A 21542-nucleotide genomic window follows, 5' to 3' on the forward strand; every position below is an offset into this window, starting at 1 on the left:
CAGAGAATTGGGCTGTTAGCGACAGCTAAATAATCTTTTGACATGTACTAACCCTATTTTGCGAGTCGGTAGCCTATTAAAGACTCGTCACATAGGGTTTGCGAGTCGATATTAGGAAGGGGCATGTCAAGCGCGTCCCTTCCTAATAGCGAGTCGCAGGAGGATGTATCAATGATTTGCAACCATGATTTGTATTTGTATTTGTAATTGTTTGTATAGCGCTAGAATCGACACCCGAAGGGGTATCTCGGCGCTTCAGCGGAGCCGTGAAAGAATAGCAATACATTTAACAGAAATCAATCAGTTAGCAAAAAGGAAGGTCTTGAGCATTTTCCTAAATTGCAATGTTCAGAGCACTGTCTTAAGGGGAGTGGGAGTTTGTTAAATAACTGTGCTCCCCGATATGAGAGAGCTCTACCTCCTAATCTGGCCCTTTTTACTCGTGGAACCAGCAAAAGATGTTGAACACCTGAACGTAGGGTTCTAGAGGGAACATAAGTCAGGAATTTCTCAGCAAGATAGGGAGGGCCCAGATTGGCCAGAGCCTTGTGGATAATACAGCATGTTTTAAACTCAATCCGTTGACGGATTGGAAGCCAATGTAATTCTGTAAGAAGAGTTAGTGAGGGGGTCCGAGGTGGAGCGTTGAGGACCAGCCGAGCTGCCGTGTTCTGCACCACCTGTAGTCTACCAAGTGGGGCATCATTTGCCGAGATCAATAGGCCATTACAATAGTCCAGGTGACTTAAAACCATTGCCTGGACTAATGTTTTTCGTGCAGAGTCTGGGAGTAGAGGAAAGACTCGACGTAGCAAACTGATTACGTGAAAGCACGCGCCCGCTGTCTGGGTGACATGTTCCTTCAAGCTAAGATCATGGTCAAGACGGATCCCTAGATTTTTGACTATAAGTTTGGGAGATGGAGGGGAACCCAGATCCGTTGGCCATCAATCTGGGAACCACAGGCGAGGAGCTTCTCCCAGCAGCATAATCTCGGGTTTTCCCACATTGCACTGGAGGAAGTTATTCCGCATCCAGTGCGATATGGCCCTCATCCCATTGGAGAATGCTAGTTGTAACGAGGAAGAGAAGGTGTTGAAATGAAAAAGAAGCAGGGTATCATCGGCATACGATACAGGGATGAACCCATACGTCCTCACAAGGTCGGCCAAGGGAGCAATATAGATGTTAAAATGAGTAGGGCTCAAACATGAGCCCTGTGGTACTCCCTTGGTCATTCCCGCCGGAACCGACTGATACGAGCCCAGGTTAACAGTCTGAAAGCGATCTGATAAGAAACTTTCCATCCAGGATAGAGCGGAGTCTCTTAACCCAACGTCCTCCAGTCTTTTGAGCAGGACACTATGGGAAACCGTGTCGAACGCCCCGGAGAGGTCCAAAAGCACCAGAATCATAGAGTGGCCCTCATCAAGGGTCATTCTGATGTTATCTGTTACTGTAAGTAACGCAGATTCGGTGCTATATTTGGGCCTAAATCCGGACTGGGAATGATCTAAACTCCCAGACAATTTGACATAGTTAGATAGATGGGTGTTCACGTGTTTCTCCATTATCTTGCTCCAGAATGGAAGAAGAGAGATGGGACGAAGGTTAGAGAGGTCTGTCCATGGGATGTTGGTTTTCTTGCGGATAGGTCTAACCTGGGCAACCTTCCATTCTCGTGGGACATGTCCCTCTGAAAGAGAGAGATTGATGATATCCTGCACCACCGGGGACAACTGATTCTCCAAAGGAAGAATTAATTTAGCTGCGATGAGATCCAAAGGGGATCCAGATTTAATTCTGTGAATCAGAGTTTCAACCTTAGCTAAAGTAATGGGGGGGAAAGCTCTAGCTTATGCTGATTCCTCATTTCTAAATGGGCCAAAGCCATAGGGGGCTGTGATAGATTACCAGCAGCCATTATTTTCTCATATATGGATTCAATTTTCTGGGAGAAGTATGAAGAAATATCATCACACAATTTTTGAGAAGGGTTTTCCAAGCTCTCACATGCTTTTGGGTTGGTAAAGGAATGGAGAATTTGGTACAATTTTTTAGACGAGTTGCCAGCCTGAGTCAGCTGAGATATGATATACGTCTTACGGGCTGCCTTTATATTTTTATGGTAGCTGGTCAGTGAGGCACAGTACTTTTCCCTATCTAACTGATTAGGAGATGAGCGCCACACTCTTTCCAGTTTCCTACCTATTTGCTTCTAGCTTCGTAAGAGAGGGGTAAACCAGGCTGTTTGCGGGCGTTTAGGTTGGCTCAGAAATGTTTTAAGCGGTACAATGTAATCGATAGCTGAAGTGACCGCCAAATTGAACTTTGACAGGGCTTCCTCAGCGTGATATGATGCAGAAAATTGTGGTTTCGTGAATGTACTTCGAAGTTTTCTGCTGATATCTTCTGCCAATGCCTCCGCAGATATGGTATAGCTTGACTAGAGGTTTTAGGATTATTAGTGTGCTGGATATCAAATTCTATAACTGAATGATGAGACCAGGCAAGTTGTTGAGGAGGTTTACACTTGATCATAGAAGAGTTAGAAAAAAGAATGTCCAGAGTGTGGCCAGCTATATGAGTTGGCCCTTCATTTAGCTGCACTAGGCCTAGGAGGGATAGATCCGCCAGAAGAGTCTGTACATCAGGATTAGAATGGCATTCGCTATGGACATTAAAATCTCCTAATAGTAGGAAATTATTTCCCTCTTTTACATGCGGTCACAAAATGTATGCAGTTTTCCGCCTACTTCAAGTAGGTGGTAAGCCAGTCGCAAACAAGAAGAGATCTCCAGGGAAACCCCTTCCCCTTTGTGAACGGTTGCGAACATTTTTTTTAAAGCAGGCAGTGGTCCCACGGATCACTGCCTACTCTTAAAAAATGTAACTGAAACATTTAATTTTTCTTTTTAAAATGCATTCCATTTTCCTCTAAGGAAAACGGGCTCCAACATGTGGTCATCTTGAAAGTATTAAAAAAAACAGACTGTTAAGATTGCAACTCACTGCATTTTATTTTAAACAATGCTACCTGATTTTAAAAGCATTTGGAATGGGTAAAGCCAATATTGACGACCAAAAAGCACTGGCAAAAAGAGACGGATTGGCTTTGCCAATATTTGTTTGCAAATGCTACCAAATATGAGTTGAGAACAGCTTTCTGTTTCAACTATAGTGAGAAGACGGTACCATTAAAGAAGAGGACATTTGAGAAACAATTTGGGACACCGAAATCCTTGCAAAGATTGTAAAAGCAGTGCCTTTAAAAGTGGGAAAAATACAAATGCACTTAAATTGTGTAACACTACTGGCATTTATATATTATGAGATCATGTTTTGACCATTGACTCCATGTTGCTTTAATTACATTTGTGAGGACGCTGTTCATCTTGCGTCTGTCTGACCCTGCCTTTCAGCTGCGAACGTAGGCAGGCCCAGGTTACTTGCGGACACACATAATTGTTTATGTTTCTCACTTTACCGAGCAAGAGAGATAAGCTGCTAGAACAGACAGTGTGGAAGGTGTACAGCTCTCATCGGAGCCTGGCCAGCTCCGTTGAGTGACCTTGAAGCAGAGTGTGTAGCAAGCACCTACAGTGCAAATAAAGTGAGGGGCAGCTCTAGAAGTCTCTCTCCAGGTTAGTAAAGAGTATAAAGACAGAGACCTCTTGGCGTTTTGACAGGATCTCTCCTGGGAGTGGACACATAGCCCAGGATTATTGTGCATAGTTTAGGCTTTCCCTGCCTGAGACTGCCAACGGGTTCCCCAGTAGGGCTGGCAAGGATGATCAATTGATCAATCTATCAGGGGTTTGTAAAGCGCTGCTACTCACCCGTGAGGGTCTCAAGGCATGGGGGGGGCTGCTGATCCTTCTGTATGTGGAGGTTCAGTCGAAGAGCCAGGTCTTGAGGTCCTTCCTTAACTGGGTCAACAACAGGGATTACCTGAGGTGGAGGGGTAGGCTGTTCCACGTCTGGGCGGCGAAGTGGGCAAAGGATCTTCTTCCGGTTGTGTCATGTGGCTGTGGATGTTGAGGACCAGTCTTGCTGCGACGTTCTGGATGTTCTGCATTTTCCTGAGCTGTTTCTAGCTGACCCCGGAATAGAATGCATTGTGGTAGTCAAGTCTACTGATGATGATAGCATGGATGATCGTCTTTCTGGAGTCTGCGGATAACCATCTGAATGTCTTTCGAAGCAGGCGGAGCGTGTGGAAACAGGATGAGGATACTGCATTGATTTAGTGGTTCATTGAGAGCAAGGAGTCCAGTAAGATGCAGGAGGTTGCATGCGCGGTCCGTAGGAGTAGGAGGGATTCCTAGTGCGGCGGAGAGTTGGGCGTTGATGGCCTTCTTGATGAACTTGGCTGGGACGGGGAGGAGGGAGATGGGTCTGAAGTTCTGAGATCTACTGGGTCGACAGACAGTTTCTTCAGCATTTTCTTTGTGGTTTTGAGGAGAATGTAGTGTGCGTTGACATCGAATTTGAAGGTAGCGTAGGTTTCCGGGGTTTTGTTGTTCCTTCATCTTATCTCGAGTCATCGGCAGGTGCATCTGGACTTGTGGCGGGTGGGAGTGAACCAGATGGCTGTCTTGGAGTGTTGCTTGCCCGGTGTCTTCTTGAGGAGTGACAGAGTGTCGTACAGCTGGAGATCCATAGGTAAAGGTTGCAAGAGCTGCGGTGTTGGCGTCAGTTGGCGGAGTGGTCGTACTGAGGAAGTCAACAAGACTTTCTTCGGTGGCCTTGTACCAGCTACGACCGGGGGCAGGGGCGAGGACGGTGGTGGTGTGCGGTGGGCATGGTGAAGGCGAGATGTACGCAGTGCTGGTCGGTCTAGAGGAGTTCGGTGGTGTGGCTGTAGGTGATGTTCCAGCTGTCGGAGAAAACAGGGATCGAGTGTATCTCTGGCTGTGTAGGTCAGCGCGGTCACTAACTGCTTGAGTCCAATGTTGATGACGTTATGTAGTACGGAGGAGGTGTTCTGGTCACTGGGGTTATCCAGGTGTAAGTTTAGGTACCTGAGTAGGATGTGAGAGGTTTTGGGGTTAGTCTGGATCTGGAAGTGGAGGTGTTCCATGGTTGTTGTTGAGTCATTTGAATGCGTGGCCAGTCGGACCGTGTACTTGTGTGCGATGGCGATGCCTCCTCCTGGTCAGTCAGAGCGGTCCTTGTGGAGAATTTGTAGTCGCCAAGGATGGCGATGTTCGGTCCAAAACTGGGGTTGGTCCAGGTTTCTGTGAGGAAGGCACTGTCGGGAGAGAGGTCCCAGATTTCTGTATCCTGTTTGTGGAGGGATCGCACATTGAGGAGGATGTCCCTGCCATTTAAGGCAGGGACATCCGCAATTCCAGCCCAGGGCAAGTTGGGAACAAAGATTAGAAGCAGGAAATGGGCAAACTTTTCTACAGAGGCATTAAACAAGGCCCTAAGCCAGGGTGGGCCCCCAGGAGGTCAGGGGATTGAGGCAGCCTGTGCAGCGCTGGACAAACGCATTACGGAGGCACTGGACAGTACGGCGCCTTGGTCGAATAATGCACCTAGGAGACAGACTAAGTCTGCCCCATGGTTCGGGATGGAACTCCGGGAAAAGTAAGCGGAATGTAAACGTCTACAGAGACAATGGAGGAGAGGGTTCTTTGAGAAAGAAAGGGCTGCCTATAAAATCATGTTGAAAGAATACCACGCCTTAATTAGGAAAACTTGTAAATCCTACTACTGCAATAGGATAGTGGGAGCAGACAACTCAGCGAAGGAGCTGTTCTCCGTTTACAAAGAGATCTCCAATCTCTCCAGCACTACAGTTCCTATGACGGGGTCAGAGGAGTCCTGCAATCGGATGGCAGAGGTAGAGAAGATCTACTCCTCATTCCCGGTAACGGCCAGAGAAGGCCACCCGGGAGGAGACATCTCTACCAATGTGAAAAGCACGGACTGCCTCAAAACCTTCAGTGTTCCATCTCGGGAGATCATTTGTACTATAGCGGGCAGTATCAACTCAGGCTCCCCTAAAGATCCTGCGTCACCTAAAACACTGAGAGGGAGTGTGGAGACTCTAGAGCCTTATATTAGACACCTGCTAGAGCTCTCCTTTGAGGAAGGCAAGGTACCTAAAACTTGGAAGGAGGCTGTGGTGCTCCCCCTGAAAAAAAAAACCAATATCAGTATGGAGCAACTGGAGAATTTGCGTCCCATTTCACTCCTGCCATACTTCACCAAGATCGCGGAGAAGGCCGTCAATAATCAGCTGACAGCCCACATTGAGGCCAATAGACTGCTCCATCCTACTCAATCGGGTTTCCGTGCACTCCACTCGACCGAGTCAGCATTGCTGTTAGCCACAGAAACCTTACGGAAACATGCTGATGAGGGCCATACGGCGGCACTGATCCTGCTGGATCTCAGTGCCGCATTCGACACTGTGGCCCATCATACGCTGCTACATTGTTTAAAGAGGGGAGGAGTGGTGGACAAGGCATGGGAATGGCTGGAGTCCTTCTTGTCTGACCGTAGTTTCCAAGTGGCACAGGGAACTTTCCGGTCCAAAGCCATCAGCCTTAAGCAGGGGGTCCAGCCTAAGTCCTACCCTTTTCAATCTATATGTGACACCAGTGGCTGAGATCATAGAAAAATTTGGTCTGGAAGTCGTGTCATATGCAGATGACACGAAACTAGTGGTGGCCGTGACCCAGCCGAAGGAGCAGGTAGCCGCTAATTTTAGGTAATGTTTGCAGGAATCGGCGGCATGGATGGCCAACAACTGCTCAAACTGAATGGAAACAAGACAGCGGTCTTGATTGTGGGGAAGGCTCCTTCAGTGTGGACCTTGGCATGGTGGCCTCCAGCGCTGGGTCCTCTACCTATTCCCAGCAATCAAGTGAGGAACCTAGGGGTGTGGATGACGACAACATCTTGTTCGAGTACCACACCAAACGAGTGGCAGGCACATGCTTTGGCACGCTGAGGGTCCTTAGGAAGACATTGGACTATCTGCCTGTGACAGCTAAGAAGACCATGGTCCATGCACCAATAACATCGAGGCTGGAATATGGAAACGTCCTATATTTGCGAGCCAATGCTAAATGCATTCAGAGGTAGCAGCGCGTACAAAATGCGGCGGCCCGTCTGGTTCTGATGCTGCCCAAAAGAGCCGCTTCCAAGAGAGCACTGAGAACATTGCATTGGCTTCCAATTAGGGAACGTGTGGCATTTAAAGCACTATGTGTTGGTCACCGTATCCTACAAAGGAAAGGACCCACTTACCTTCACAACCTGCTCACGCCGTACCACCCGACCCGTCAACTGAGATCTAGCGGGAGAGGGATGGTGTTGGCATCTAAGTTCAGTAGAGTAAGAATGGGAGGACATTCCTTTCGTGTTGTGGCTGCTCAAAAATGGAACAGACTTCCTCTGGAGCTCCGGCTGGAGTAGTCAGAGCTTAAGTTCCGCAAAGAGCTGAAAACATTCCTGTTTCCTAAAGATTAGGGCCGGGCTCTGATCTGGTATGTTCGAGTGAGCAGAATCAGCAGCTGAGTGGCTAACGTGGCAGACCATAGCGCGGGGACACACTAGTACAGGGTAACCATGCGCTTTACAAGCTTAATAATAATAATAATAGTTGAGCAGGTCGGGTGCTCTGTTGGTCGCTGGGCGGCACAAGGAGCTGGCAAGTTGCCATGGATGAAGTTGTGGCGGCAGTTTGGGCAGGTGAAGGGTCCATGGGTCTCCTTCGGCGACGCTAGGTGGCAGGCGGTGTGGCGTCCTGAGTTGAGGTGGGTGCTTGCGTGGTACCAGAGCAAGGTCAGAGAACCAGTGTCCCTGGTGCTGGGCATGGTCCATGTGCAGACGGGCTTGCATTTGGCGTGCCTACGGCATAATCAATAATAATAATAATTAATAATCAACTTAGTACCTTCCTGGGGACTGAAGAGTGGCTGGACCCTTCCCAACATGGATTTAGGGCAGGACATAGCACGGAATCGGCACTGATCAAATCAGCCGAAGATATAAGAAAGGTGATGGATGCTGGGGGCAGAGCCGCCCTGATCCTGTTGGACCTCTCTGCGGCCTTCGACACGGTCCACCACAAACTATTGGTGGGCCGTTTGAGGGCCTCTGGGATTCAGGGAAAGGCTCTGGAAATCCTGCAGGACTTCCTATCCAGCAGGACTCAATCGGTGGCCTTGGGGGATTTTGAATCTGAGCCATTTGTGCTTCCCTGCGGAGTTCCTCAGGGGTCTTCCCTGAGCCCAACTCTTTTTAATGTTTATGTCTCGACTTTGGCGCCAGTGATTAGATCCTTCGGTTTCAATTTGACATCCTACGCCGACGACACCCAGATCGTGGTGTCGCTGCGTCCAGGAGAAGTGGATAGCACAGCAGATAGATTCAGATGCTGCATGCGGGAAGTTAGTATCTGGATGGCAGGAAACTGCCTTAAGCTCAATTCAGCAAAAACAGAAGTGTTGCTGTTTGGGTCAAGAGACAATTTCTGGTCCCCTCGCTGGTTTACCTTCGAGACCCTCCCCGGTCTCGAAAGTAAAAAACTTGGGTGTACTGATGGACGATACCCTGTCCTTCAGGCCACATATCAACGCACTGTCCTCAGCGACCCACTATGTGCTCAAAACTATTCGGAAAGTCTTACCATTTCTTCCGGATGAACACAGGAAAACTGTAGTGACAGGACTGGTGATGTCCCGGTTAGATTACTGCAACGGCTTGTTGCTAAACGCCCAACAGGGGCTTTTAGATAAACTTCAAATCCTGCAGAATGCAGCTGCACGTTTGATTACGGGTACTCCCAAGTTTGCCTCAGTTGCACAGGACCTGGTAATGTTACACTGGCTTCCAGTCCGTAAAATAATTATTTTTAAGTCACTATGCGTGACTTTCAAGGCCTTGCACGGCCTGGGCCCTCACTGTCTGACTCCTCTTTTCCAGTGGTATAGACCGGCGAGACTTCTAATGTCAACGGATCAGGGGCTGGTTGTAGTCCCGAGGGTGAGGAAAGTCCGCTGGGGAGGTAGAAGCCTATCCCTGGGAGCGGCCAAGGCATGGAATGCGCTGCCTTCGAGCCTCAGACAGATCCCCGACCTGCTTCTATTTAGAAAGGCCCTCAAGACATGGCTTTTTACACATTAACTCCCCTTGCTCATGCCCACTAGCGATCAGTCAGCGCCAGGACACCTCCGGGTAACAGTGTGCTTTATAAATGTCAAAATATATAAATAAATAAATAAATGGCCGCACAAAGGCCACAATTATGTAGGGCTGCGGGGGGCTGGACAGCTGGGATGCGGGAAAACGTGGGAAGTGTCACTGGAGGGGTCGGGCCGCAGGGGATCGCTGTGGCAGGGGTAACGAAGGAGCAAAAAACAGGGAAAAGGAAAGAGAAAAAGAAATGCAAAAAAGACAGAAGCAGGAGAAATTTAAAGGGAGAGAGAGAAAAGCAGAAAGAGAGCCAGTCAAGAAGCACAGCAGTAATGCTCTACCACTAGACCACCAGGTATGAATGAGGGACAGGCAGGAGCCTGCAGGTGGAGGAGGGCCTCAAACTCCTCACAGCAGCAGCAACGGGGACAGCAGCAGCTACCAGACAGAGCTGCACTGTGAATGGAGCAAGCCCAACAAAAGGTTAGTGGACTGCACTTTCACCGTGCAGGATCCACCATTAAGTAGTGTTGCAGGGGGCGGGAAAACACAGGAAGAGTCACTGGAGAGGGGTGGGACCGCGGGGGATCAGAACCAAAAGGTTAGTGGACTGCTAACATTCTTGTGTATATACATTCACTATTTACATTTATTTTACATTATTGCTATTTGATAGATATGGGAATTTGCTGCTATAAATATTCCCCTTTATTTGGCAAATAAGTGTTGAGCTTTGTTTATATTGTATTTTGGTATTCTAAAGTGTGTAGAGTCCTATTTTGAAGAGTGTTCACTGTGTGTCCTGTTATTTTGAAGTCCTGCTCAGGTGTTCTGAATAGAAAAAAAACAAATTGCTTGTTTTTTTATATAAAAATAAATTGACCGCAAAATACATTTACAAGGGTATCAATGACGTTGCATCAATCAGACTATTATTTCAGCTCAGACGTGAGCAAATTTAATTCGAAAGCAGCCACTAAACACATCTAGACTGATTAATGTCCATAATACAAGTGGAACATGAAGGGGTAAAAATGAATAGCCCAAAAAAACTTATTGAGACTCTTCAATGCTTTCTGCTATTGATAATTCGGGGTAGGAAGGAAGACAGCTTTTCTGAAACAACTAGGATAATACTCCTATTAGTTCAACAATTGTCTTTGCTTGACAATTCCGTTTCAAGGCCTGAGTGAAATGTGCATAATTAGCACATTTTATGTTATGCACATTTTGCATACTTTTTTATTTATGGTGAAGTGGTAGTTTGTGCCGAAAAAATCTTGCCAAGAGCAATTTTCTGCCTGAAATGGTCTCCTGCTACTGGCAAACCCAAATTTAGCTCTAAAAACGTAATTTCACGTTATTTGGTGACATTTTCATGAACATTTGCAAACGATGACACAATATCGCACATTGCACGTCATAATGGTATTTTATTCCTGCTAGTCTGAGGACCATAGAGTAATGTTTCAAATTTTTTAAGGCTCTGAAAAAGTACCCTTTCAAATTACTAATTGTCACCTGCATTTCAGTAGTCTGTAGTCGTTTTAGGGTATTTGGCACTACACAAATGTATGATTCATTGACGGAATGTCATATAAATTCGTACTGCATGTGTCAGTAGAACAAAGCTAGCTGGGGGAGGGGGGCGAGGTGGGGAACTCTCTATTCTAAGTTTGGAAATCAGTCTCAATCAAAGAAATTATATTTACCTTCATGGCAAACCCAGATGGCATAATGTTCTTGGGCCATTCAAATTCCGTTGTGTGAATTCTTATACCAGATTCGAGTAAAATGATAGCTTTAGCGTCTGGCCTGGCAAAAAAGATAAAGCAAGGTGGGTGAAAACATACTTTGCAGTTTTCTTCAGAATCTTTCTTTTTTTTCTCGAATAATAAAAGCAATAAAGAAAGTGTACAAATACAGCAATTGAGGTATAACGAACTTGGATTTAAAATGGTTACAATTCACAAAGCGCAGGTGGCACAGAGACGACGGAGAGAAGGAATACGTGGTTATTTGGAGCTGAAGCTGGTAAAACAAGCATTGGAAATGCAATAGGGCTCGCATTAGGAAAGTTTGAGCTATTGGTCTTATAAATGATTTTTTTTATTTATGTGTTAATTTTTAAAATAGCTAAATTAATAGCTTTGTCATTTACAATGCCAATAGTTATAACTTTTGCAAATGTGACACCTATAGCATTTGTAATGCAACATGTTTTGTATTCAAAACAATGACGAACTAATTTGGGCACGTAAAAATGACTTACTAAAGCAATGCAAGTAATTAAATGTAATATACGCAGGCAACATGTTTGCATGTAAAACAATGATCGAGTTTGTGCGAGTACATGTAAAAGGAAGTACGTAACTCCATGGAAGCTGAGAGACGCGTGGGTGGAGAGCAGCCAGTGAGAAAGTGCGGCGGGGATCAAAGAAAACTCTAGCGACCATATGGAGAGGGAGGGGGTGTTGTGCTTCGTGAGTTTAATGTTTGTGGTAAGAGAGTGAGAGCTGGGCGCGTCGGCGCCCACCACATTTGTTGACAGCAACGTCCACATGCACTTATTGTAAAATGTAGTTATACAAAAAAGAAGCATAAAATACATAGCATCAACAGGCATTTACAAGGCATTTACAACCCCCTACAATTCAAATTAAAATGTAATGACGCCTTTTGGAAACGCTTTCATCCTGTAACGTGTGTTTTATTGTATAGTTTGAAAAAAAACATACTGACATTGTAAGAAAGCAGTGTGGAATGTTATTTTTTTCCACATGGCTCCGTGTTGCCAGTGATTTCATTAGAGGAGAAGAAGGAAATAAAGGGGGAGGGAGAGAAAGAGACCAGGAAATACAAAGGGAGACTGACCTAGGAAGGAAGACTCAGAGAATGTGGAGTTGAAGACAAGAACGTTACAGAAAGGTTAAACATTACACAGAGAGCGAGTGCATGTCTGAATAGTAGTAAATGTGTGGTGGTATGATTAACAAGCCCTCGGCATTGCTGTGGTGGGGAGGGGGGGCGGGGAGAGGCAAAAAGGGAAGAATAGGGGCCGGGAGCAGCAGCCTTTGATGTGCCGGCCGGCCGTGCAGTGAATAATTAGGGGGCGAGAAATGCCGGCTGGGGGAAGCTTGAGATGCCTGAGGAGGCTGGTGGCTTTGATGTGCACGCGTTTTTTGCCAATGCGCTTGCGCACTGAGCTTGTTTTTCTCGGGCACTGCAACAAATCGCCGAGATGGTTAAGCTCTGTTTAAGCCACAATATAGCTCGCCAGCTATGCGCAAGCGCATCAGCCGGCGAGCCCTAAAAAAGCCAGGCTCAAATGTCCTCGTGATCTTTTAGTGAATTCTCTCTCTATATAATTTCTATATAAATTGATGAGATGTATCGAGACAGTGTACCCCGCTATAGAGAGACAATCGCCAGCCATCCGACTCATATTTTAAAGATACTCAAACTGACTTCGAAAGACATTGTTTTAGAACAGGGCATGTCTCCGTCAGAAAGATCATTTTCTTTAGGGTAGATTTCAGAGATGGGCATCTGCAGCAAAAGAAGGCCAACACAAATGTCCACTCTTAGGTAAAGAGTTTTGAAATTCAACAGCTTGCAGCACTAACAATATGTTCTTATTCAAAGACAGTGAGGGCTGATTCACAAAAGCATTTATGAGTGTGCCAAGTCTACAGGAGTACTCACATACTCTTAGATGCCTTTGCGGCTTGGCCACTATATACTTCATTCCCTACAAGTAGAAGTGCAAAGATGGTACTAATTGAATATATATTTCCCAAATATTACCATTTTAGATGTTTTGGGGCCAGACAATTAAGAGTACGCAGAAGAGTACTCCACCAGGAGTATACTTCACGTACTCCGAAGCGCCTCTGTGAACAGGCCCGACAGACACTAAAAACGGGTTCAGCATAAAGGAGTAGAATTCTGCTTCTCACAGTTGACCCACAGCCCTGGTTTAATTCTAGGTATGAGGAGGAAGGATATACTCATCTGTGTTAAAAATCCTCTACAGTTCTCTGGTCCCTCATTTGCATGGCATGTAGCAGCAGAAATTCAGCCATCTCAAACACAGCAAAATGACCAGCAAGCGGCTGCCATACCGTGTACACCTGCCCCCACTAACAAAATGAAAGGCATGCAGATTGGGAGGAGGAGTTGTGATGGTGGCCCTCTCCAGCTTTCATGTGGTGCTGCCCCCAGGATCCAGAACAATGCGGATGTTTGAGTCAAAAGAGAGTGTGTGAATGGAAGCTGGTGAAGCAAAGTTACGGTTTGGAGATAGTTACTGCTTGGATTGGTGCCTGCAGATCTCCTGTGCACCGGTTGATGCCATCTAAGGATTACTACTCCCTACTGGCATATCCGAGATGCACTTTCATAACGTTGTGGGAAACCATATATGGTCGCCGGAACCCAAGGTTGATATGAACCAATACAGTACCTAGTGAGGGAGCTGCTACTTTCAATGGCTGATGACTGGTGCCACGTGCTGCATGGGAACTAATTGTTTCAGCCAATGAGGATTACTTTGTGTCACTCAAATGTTTAACTACCAATGGTGTAGAGGCACAACCGTCGAGAGGTCTAAAAGCTGTAATTGGGATGCAGGTTTTTTTTATTTACAAGCCAGTGCTTATTTTCCTTGCTGGCAGTAGTTTCCATGGAAGCCTTGCTACACGAGGGGGACATATGCAAAGAAAGTGGAACTTCCTAACAGAGGATTTACCTTGCTCCCCATGAGAAAGCTTCTGTTTAACAAATATGGAGGTTTGTGTGAGCGCATTAATTATATTGGGCTTTTAGCTTGAGATCATGGGCCAGATGTACTAAATTCCTGGCCTCAAACATCAAACACCCACTTTTTGCAACTAGAATTTTATTTTGCAAACTAACCCATGTACTAATATGTCTAATCTCAAAATAAGGAATCACATAATTAAAATGAATTAGAAAGGTCACAATTTGCAAAGCCCCCGCAAACCACCACAAAGTGTAATTCAGTATTGGTCAGTAACCCTATTTTGCAATGACAAAAACGTTTCAAAATCACAAAATAGGGTTAGTACATTAGAAAAAGGAATTTGGGGTTCACATATCCTGTGATTTTGTGAATCGCAGGCTTTGTGATGCACAATCCCTTAATACAACTGGCACGTAGAGCCTTATCAGGATGCACTTAGAACATGTAAATTGCAATCAGCAGTTTCTGAGGGATATCCCGCTTTTATGTAAATCACTACTTAACAACTTCTGACTTGATTGTCAGGAAATATTTATTTTGTGGGCCAATTTTGCATGGACTAACCACTTTGATTATGTCACCTTATATTGAATGGTAGCCTTCTGACAGATACAACTGAACTGGAATGGAAACCGTCTGAAAGGCAAGGGGATAAAGTAACCAAGCAATACACAATTAGAGCATTAAACATTATCAAATATATCCCTCCCTCGCTTCTTCCCTCCAATTGGCTGTCCACTCTGGGTACTTCTAGTTAGGACCACGTTTCCATTGGAAAAGCATTTTATTGGTTTTGATTACAACTCTTGCGCCTTTTGTTGAATCCTTACAAGACTTTCCAAAAAACAGTTCACCCATCGGAGCTCCATCCTCGAAATGTTTTGGGGTGATTCGTCAAGCTTGGCCAAGAAAAAAGGGGGTACCCCAATCGTATTTTCCCCATGCAATTTTGCACAGAAAAATTAAACAGCAATTTTTCAAAAATGGCTGAAAAGAATTACAATAAACTTTGGCAGAAAGTTAGATCTTGGCCTAGAAACCATGCTTTTTGGGATTTTGTGTGAATCGGTCTAGTTGTTTTTTAGAAATTAAGGTTTTCAATTTATGTCTATATAACACCGCAAAGGATCCATGGGTCTGACAGATCTAAATATAAGATTTTCTGCCATCACATTAACAAAGATGTAGCAGGAGCCATTCTAGGCCTTGTAGACTCAATCCCCTGCCCTTGAAAAAGTAAAGAAATGTATTAAAAAAAAACATGTGGGGGGCAGGGTAGGGATACTCTGATCCCTCTCCCTGGTGGGTGTGGGTTGAAATCCCAGAGGAATCAATCCTCCCCATTGGGCCAAAAACTGCATTTTTTGTTTTTATGGAACCACATATGCGCTGTCCCGTTTAAAAAAAATCAGTCTGACCCTGTGCCTCATGGGAACAGTCCAGCCCGAACTGCCAAACCATGTCTTCCCTGGACTTAAAACAAGCATCCTGGGACCGGTTTCTGGCTAATCAGCCGTCATCAGCCAGGCTAGCTTGATTCTAACTAATCTGTCAATTGATTAGCCAGAAACCAGGTACTTCTATTGCATGTCCTTGTACACTTGCACAAAACTTACTATTATTGACATAGGTAAAACATACTGCATTTGCCAATGGTCATTATATTTTGTTGTTCTGACCTATTTACAAAGTCAGTATGTCTTCCTTTCTTAACAGTGTGTATTACATAGCAAGAGGACCCCAATTCTTTGAACCTGGGGTAGTAGATCGCTTTGGGAATATATCGCTATCATGCTCTATTGGCCTTAAATGAACAACTGTTTCCCAAAGCTTCCTTACTTAACAGGACACCCTTTATATTGTTCCATCACATAGTCAGCCACGAGCACCCATAGGGGCTTGGAAGCAGACCATAGCCCTGGTCTTAATTTACGTTAAAGAAAACCACACAAATTCACTGAAAAAAGGTTTTGTAATAATATCTTGCTTTTTATTTTAAAAAAACTTAGAAATCCACTGGAAAAATACAAAGGTTTTAGTGGCGTTATACTTAAGTGAAAATGTAAGTTAAAAAAAAGTTTTAAATTAACAAAACCATTGAAATTCAACAATAATAGTTATCTCAAGTAACTATAACTCATGCGCTAAAGTAAATATAACGTGCTCTCTCGCCATGGACAGCTAATTATCTTCCACATCACTCAAGACATGTTCTATGATATCATTGATAACTTTACAACATCTGAAATGACATCATTGATGACAAAGAGTCAAAATGGTGTCCTCACACGCAGCACTTAGTTTACTCACACGCTAAACACTCTCCTATTCACACTTCAGCCATACACCAACTAAAACACTGAACCCGATTATATATGACGATGTATCAATTTATTACCATAATAATAGTTTTCAAAAATTTAAGACAATATAAAACTATTTAAAAACAATATTGTTAAAGTTTAAAAAGGGACCCTATCTCTTCTAATATTGATCACCGGTCAATGATATATAAACACAAGTACAATACATCCATCAATGTATACATGTTAAAAACACATTATCACAATAATCACATAAAAAATACATATTCAAATCTGGCATTTAACTGCCCAAATTCACAGATAGTATAAAGAAACATGTAGTTGTCGATGCGGTGTTTCAGTGGATGGTACTCGATAAAAAACACCTTCTTCAGGATTCTAATTTTGATGACAACACTGTGCATGGCGGGGTCGAAGTTATTTACTTTAGAGCACAAGTTATAGTTACTTGAGATAACTATACCTGGTGAATATCAGTGGTTCTGTTTTCTTAAAATGATATAGTTAAGTGAAGTTGTCAGTTAAAACATAACGTTCCTTTACTCCTTGTTTTTTTCCAGTGGGAATATATATACATGAATTTTCCAGTGTTGCATCTGATATGGTTCACTACAGCTTCAATCAAGGATCACAGATACAAAAAGAATAACATCAATGTAAATAATGAGTGACATTTTGATTTGGATGTAAACATTTTAAAGGCAAATGTGATTTGAAGGAATCCTGGCAATGAATAATGTAGTTAAGATGAAGGTTAACAATCATCACATGAATCTCAATATCTGCAGTATAGTTGTTGAAATGTGGAAAGCAATGAAGGACTGTAGTCAAGTACTTTATAGGTGGGGTGAAGGGAGTTGGAACATGATCCCGTCTAAGGCCATAGCCGAAACGCATTGGCCATGTTATGGCATTAACCTATGTACCTTGTTGTGATTAATGAATAAGTTGTGAGCTCATGATCCCTGGAGTGCCCCTGTGGTACCCACCGGTTATGGGATGGGAATGGATGTATGGATATATATACATATATGATATATATAATTTGCAAATGGCAAGCTGTCAAGCAAACTGCTTTCACTTATTTTGTGTTATAGTTTATGGTGATGTGTTTCACGCCTGCAGGAAGGTGCTTCCCTATCTCTTACACTTGTGTTATTAAGAATATTGAGGGAGGTGCTGCTCGTGTACATTTCTGTGACTCTGTGATTACTTTTGGTGTTCCATGGCCACTTGCACACAAGCAGTTGCTCTGCTATCTCATCTCCACGGGTCGCAAATAAAGGTACATACAACACTCACTGTCTATGAGCCTCAATGTTGGACTTGGCCCTTTTTGCCAGGTCATCCCTGAACTTTTTGCCTTCCTCCTGTATTTTTTTCTGTCCTGTTGTAGGCTGTTTTATGAATCTGGGCACTTTACCACTGCTGATCAGTGCTAAAGTGCATATGCTCTCTATGTTAAATTGATGCAATGGATTAGTGACTCCATGATTGGATTATTTGATTTATTTGTCAGAACTTAGTATAGTGCACCATGTGTGCCCAGGGCCTGTAAATCAAATGCTGCTGGTAGGCTTGCAGCACTGATTGTACGACCCACAGAAGCAGCTTGTAAAGTGTGTCTCAGTCCTGCCATTGCAGAGCCTGTGTGCAGTCTAGTACTGCCATGTTGACTTGGTAAGCCCACCCACTTGCCAGTCCCTAAACGTTCCCTTTTCTGCATATCAGACACCCCTAAGGTAGGCCCTAGGACAGGGTGCATTGCATGTAAAAGGTAGGACATGGCCTGATGTGTGTGACATGTCCTATTAGTGAATTACAGCAATTTTCATTTTTCACTATTGCAAAGCTACCTGTCCCCATAGGCCGGAATGGGTAATTTGATTATAATACCTTATAATCCAAACTGACCCAGGGAACATGGTAAAAATTCGAATTTAGTATGCCTGAACTCAGGATAATAAAATACATATTTTTGTAAAATTGGTTTTAACATTTTGTGTTTGAAAATACCACTTTTAGAAAGTGGGTATTTTCGTACCTAAAAAATCCAGCCTGCCTCTGCTAGCTTATGTATTGGATGTCTGGTTTGTGAGTGACAGGGGCAGGGGAAGCTCCAGGAGACAGGGTGAGTCAGCACAGGGCTGAATGGACCAATCTGCATGTAGAGTGGTGGGAGGAGTAGCACCTGGGCCTGAATAGGTATGTGCCTGCCTTCTACAATGCTGGCTCCACCTCCTGTGGTGTGTCTGAGGACCCTGCCCACCCTGACAAAGTAAAGCAGGAGTCCTGTAAACAAAGTGCTCCAGGACTGCACAGAACTGGTTTGGACTAGGTACCGGACCCTCTGCCTTCAGAGGACAAAGGATTTTGCAGTATAAATATTGGGGCCCAAACCCCAGGACTTTAGATCACTTCTGGAACATCAAGACAAACCTTTGCCAAGGAGCAGAACCAAGGAAGCTGCAGGAGTTTGGACTACCCTCTGCCAGTGTGCTGTTTGCTGGGTTGGCCTGCAGTTGTGTCTTCATTGCCAAGGAAAGGAGAAGGAACTTTTAAGGAAATTTCATCATCTTGCAGAATATTTCTCCAAGGGCTTGAACTTGTGTTTGCCTCCTGCTGAAGTCGTAGAGCTACAAGACTTCACCACCAGCTCCCCTCTGAATTTCCTTGCTGGGAATTCTGTCTGCAGAAGCCTGCGTGTCACTGGCAGCTGGAAGCGCGACTCAACGAGAAGAGGCATGTCGTCATTGCAGCTGTTGCCGTCGCATCGCCGGAGAAGCGTGTCGCTGTCGCAGAGGCCTCCGCCGCATCACCAGAGAAGCGCATCTTCATCGCAGCTGTGTGCCGTCGCATAAGCGGAGAATCGTGTCCCCACCGCAACGGTCGCAGTCGCATCACTGGAGCATGTCGCAGGGCCTGTTGCAGCTCCAAAGTTACAGAGTTCACCGCACTGCCATCGGACAAGCATGTATCATCTTCACATCGTCGCATCGCATCAAGGGCCCATTTTATCACATCGCACCGGATTGCGGACCTTTTGTTTGTTTTGCGTTACGCATCCAAAGTACTGTTGTGAGAAACGTGTCGCATTTATCATCAACTTGAACTAATGTACTTCTACCATCTTTAAGTCTATTTTGAGTATAGTATTGTAGATTTTTGCCATTTGTGGTCTTGTGTTAAGTCTATATAAAGAATATTTATATTTATAAAACCTGCGAGGTGTCCATCTGTAGTGTTTTTACTGCATTACTGTACATGTTCACAAATGCTTAACACACTGCCTCTGAGATAAGCCTGTCTGCTCATGCCAAGCTACCAAGGGGGTGAGCAGGGGGTATCCAGGAGTGTAATCCCTTTTCCCTGACTAGAAGCAAGGGTCCCTATTTGGTCGAAGGTACCTACCTCTGCCAACTAGAGACCTCCAGTTCTAACACTCAATCTAGATGACAAAAGATCCACAGAGCCATTAAACTCTGTGTGATGCCGCATGTGTTGAAGAAGCACTATGCAGGAGATGCCACAGGTTTGCCTTGTTTCTGCTGTGGTCATAGCAGATCCCAGCTGCCATCGACAACGCCATAAGTGGCCTGCAAATGCTGCTGTGAGAGGCCACACTCGACAAATGTTTGCCATGCCTGCCTTGTCTCTGGAGGATTGCTGGCTCGACAAAACTTGCCACATCAGCTTTGAGTGAGTTCAGGCGTTTGTTGCCTTCACAGAAACACCTCTTTCATGTAGTACCACCAATTTAATGTAGTACACCCCACTAATTGCAGAGGGCGGGTCCACTACTGGAGGTTCCATAGCAATGTAGAGGAAAGTGACATTCTACAGCACAATGTGGTGATGCGCACAACTACTGTCAATTCCTATAATTTAGCATTTTAATGTGGATAAAGCCGCAAGCACATCATGGTAGCAAATCATCTCTGAGTACTCTGAAATTCCTGACATTCTATTACATGACATTGTGTGCAATCCTACAGTCTAGACACACTGCTATTTTCCAACATTTATTCAAGTGCAGGTTCTGTATTTATTTGCCTGTTACAGTGACTGGCACACACATACAGGAAACTAAGCCTTTTCTAGTGTTATTCTTGATTTGGTCAATTTTGCTATTTTAAGTTTGTTGTCTCTTCTGCACAATAGTTAACACAACAATATTTGACAACAGAATGACTTTAATCCAGGCAGTTAGCCCACCCCTACATTCTGAGAAAACCTCCTACTTGATGTAAAAATCGGTTCCGTTTTTAGGTCTCGCGTGAAGCGTTGCAGCGCAAAGCGCTTCTCGCTCTACAAGTACTCTTGTGAAGAAGGAGATTTCAGAAGGGGGCTTTAAGCCCCGCCCCTCATTTCCATTGGCTGGCTCATCGTTTATGCTAAACGGTGGCCTGCCATTGGAAATGAGGGTTTTTGGTTCACGTCCTTTGGCCTCCGATCCGGACTCGGTGGCCTGCTTTGCTGGTCGCAAAGCATTTTCTTATCTTTATGGGGCCATGTGTTTGGCCCATAAAGACACGAGATCCCCAGGCTTCGGCTGTAGCGCGGTCCTCATACACTTTCGGGACCGCGCTTGTTCCGTGAGGGCTGGAGAAGGCACGGGCATCAGTTGTTAAGAGATAACCGTTGCCCCACAACGAGCAGCGTGGCACCGGCAATCCTAGTTTTGAATGTTATTAGCAACAAGGTACATCTCCTGTATGGTGGGAGAACTGTTAATACTTTTTAGGTCTCGCCTACGCAGCACGCATGCCCTGTATAGGAGGAGACCTTTAGAAATTGATTCTGTTTTTCCGGCAAAAACGTGCACGCATTGCATTGCTTTGAATGGCAACGTTTGGCGATTCCCTTGCTGAAGCGAGCTTTGAAACCATCTGTTTGTAACTAACAAATGGTTCCTGCTCGCTCCCGCAAGGGAAACAGGCGCAGGCCCCCTCCTCTCTACCCTCCCCCTGCTGCCTCCTCCTCTCCTCGTTAAACTTGTTTTTGTTACTTTTAGCGTGAGGCGCGCATGCTTGTTTTTTTCTAACTTCCAGTCCTGTTTCTGTTTGTTCTAACATCCTACAATTAATTTAATAACCTCCGATTACAGTCAGCCTTGCTGGGTGGTTAAACATAAGTGACAAGTTTGTACAGTGCGTACATGCGTACAGACAGCAGGGCTAATTTGCGAGCTTGGGGTGATGAAGGTTGTCATTCTCCAGTGAAGCCGCGCACAGTGCTAGAATCAATGTTTTAATCAGAAGCAGCTCCGGGCCATTCAGATGCATCACGCACTAACA

At 44.9% G+C, this 21542-nt stretch overlaps 1 protein-coding gene across 1 annotated transcript in view; it reads right to left on the bottom strand.

The window, feature by feature from the left end:
- Positions 1 to 21542, bottom strand: part of NEMF (nuclear export mediator factor) — a 546593-nt gene that overhangs the window by 463971 nt on the left and 61080 nt on the right. Inside the window, exon 3 of the mRNA XM_078659711.1 lies at positions 10869 to 10971. Within this exon, the coding sequence (XP_078515837.1) occupies positions 10869 to 10971 (103 nt within the window). The remainder of the gene's footprint in view (positions 1 to 10868; positions 10972 to 21542) is intronic.

Source organism: Lissotriton helveticus, chromosome 9 (genome assembly GCF_964261635.1).
Source record: "Lissotriton helveticus chromosome 9, aLisHel1.1, whole genome shotgun sequence".
Classification (NCBI taxonomy): domain Eukaryota; kingdom Metazoa; phylum Chordata; class Amphibia; order Caudata; family Salamandridae; genus Lissotriton; species Lissotriton helveticus.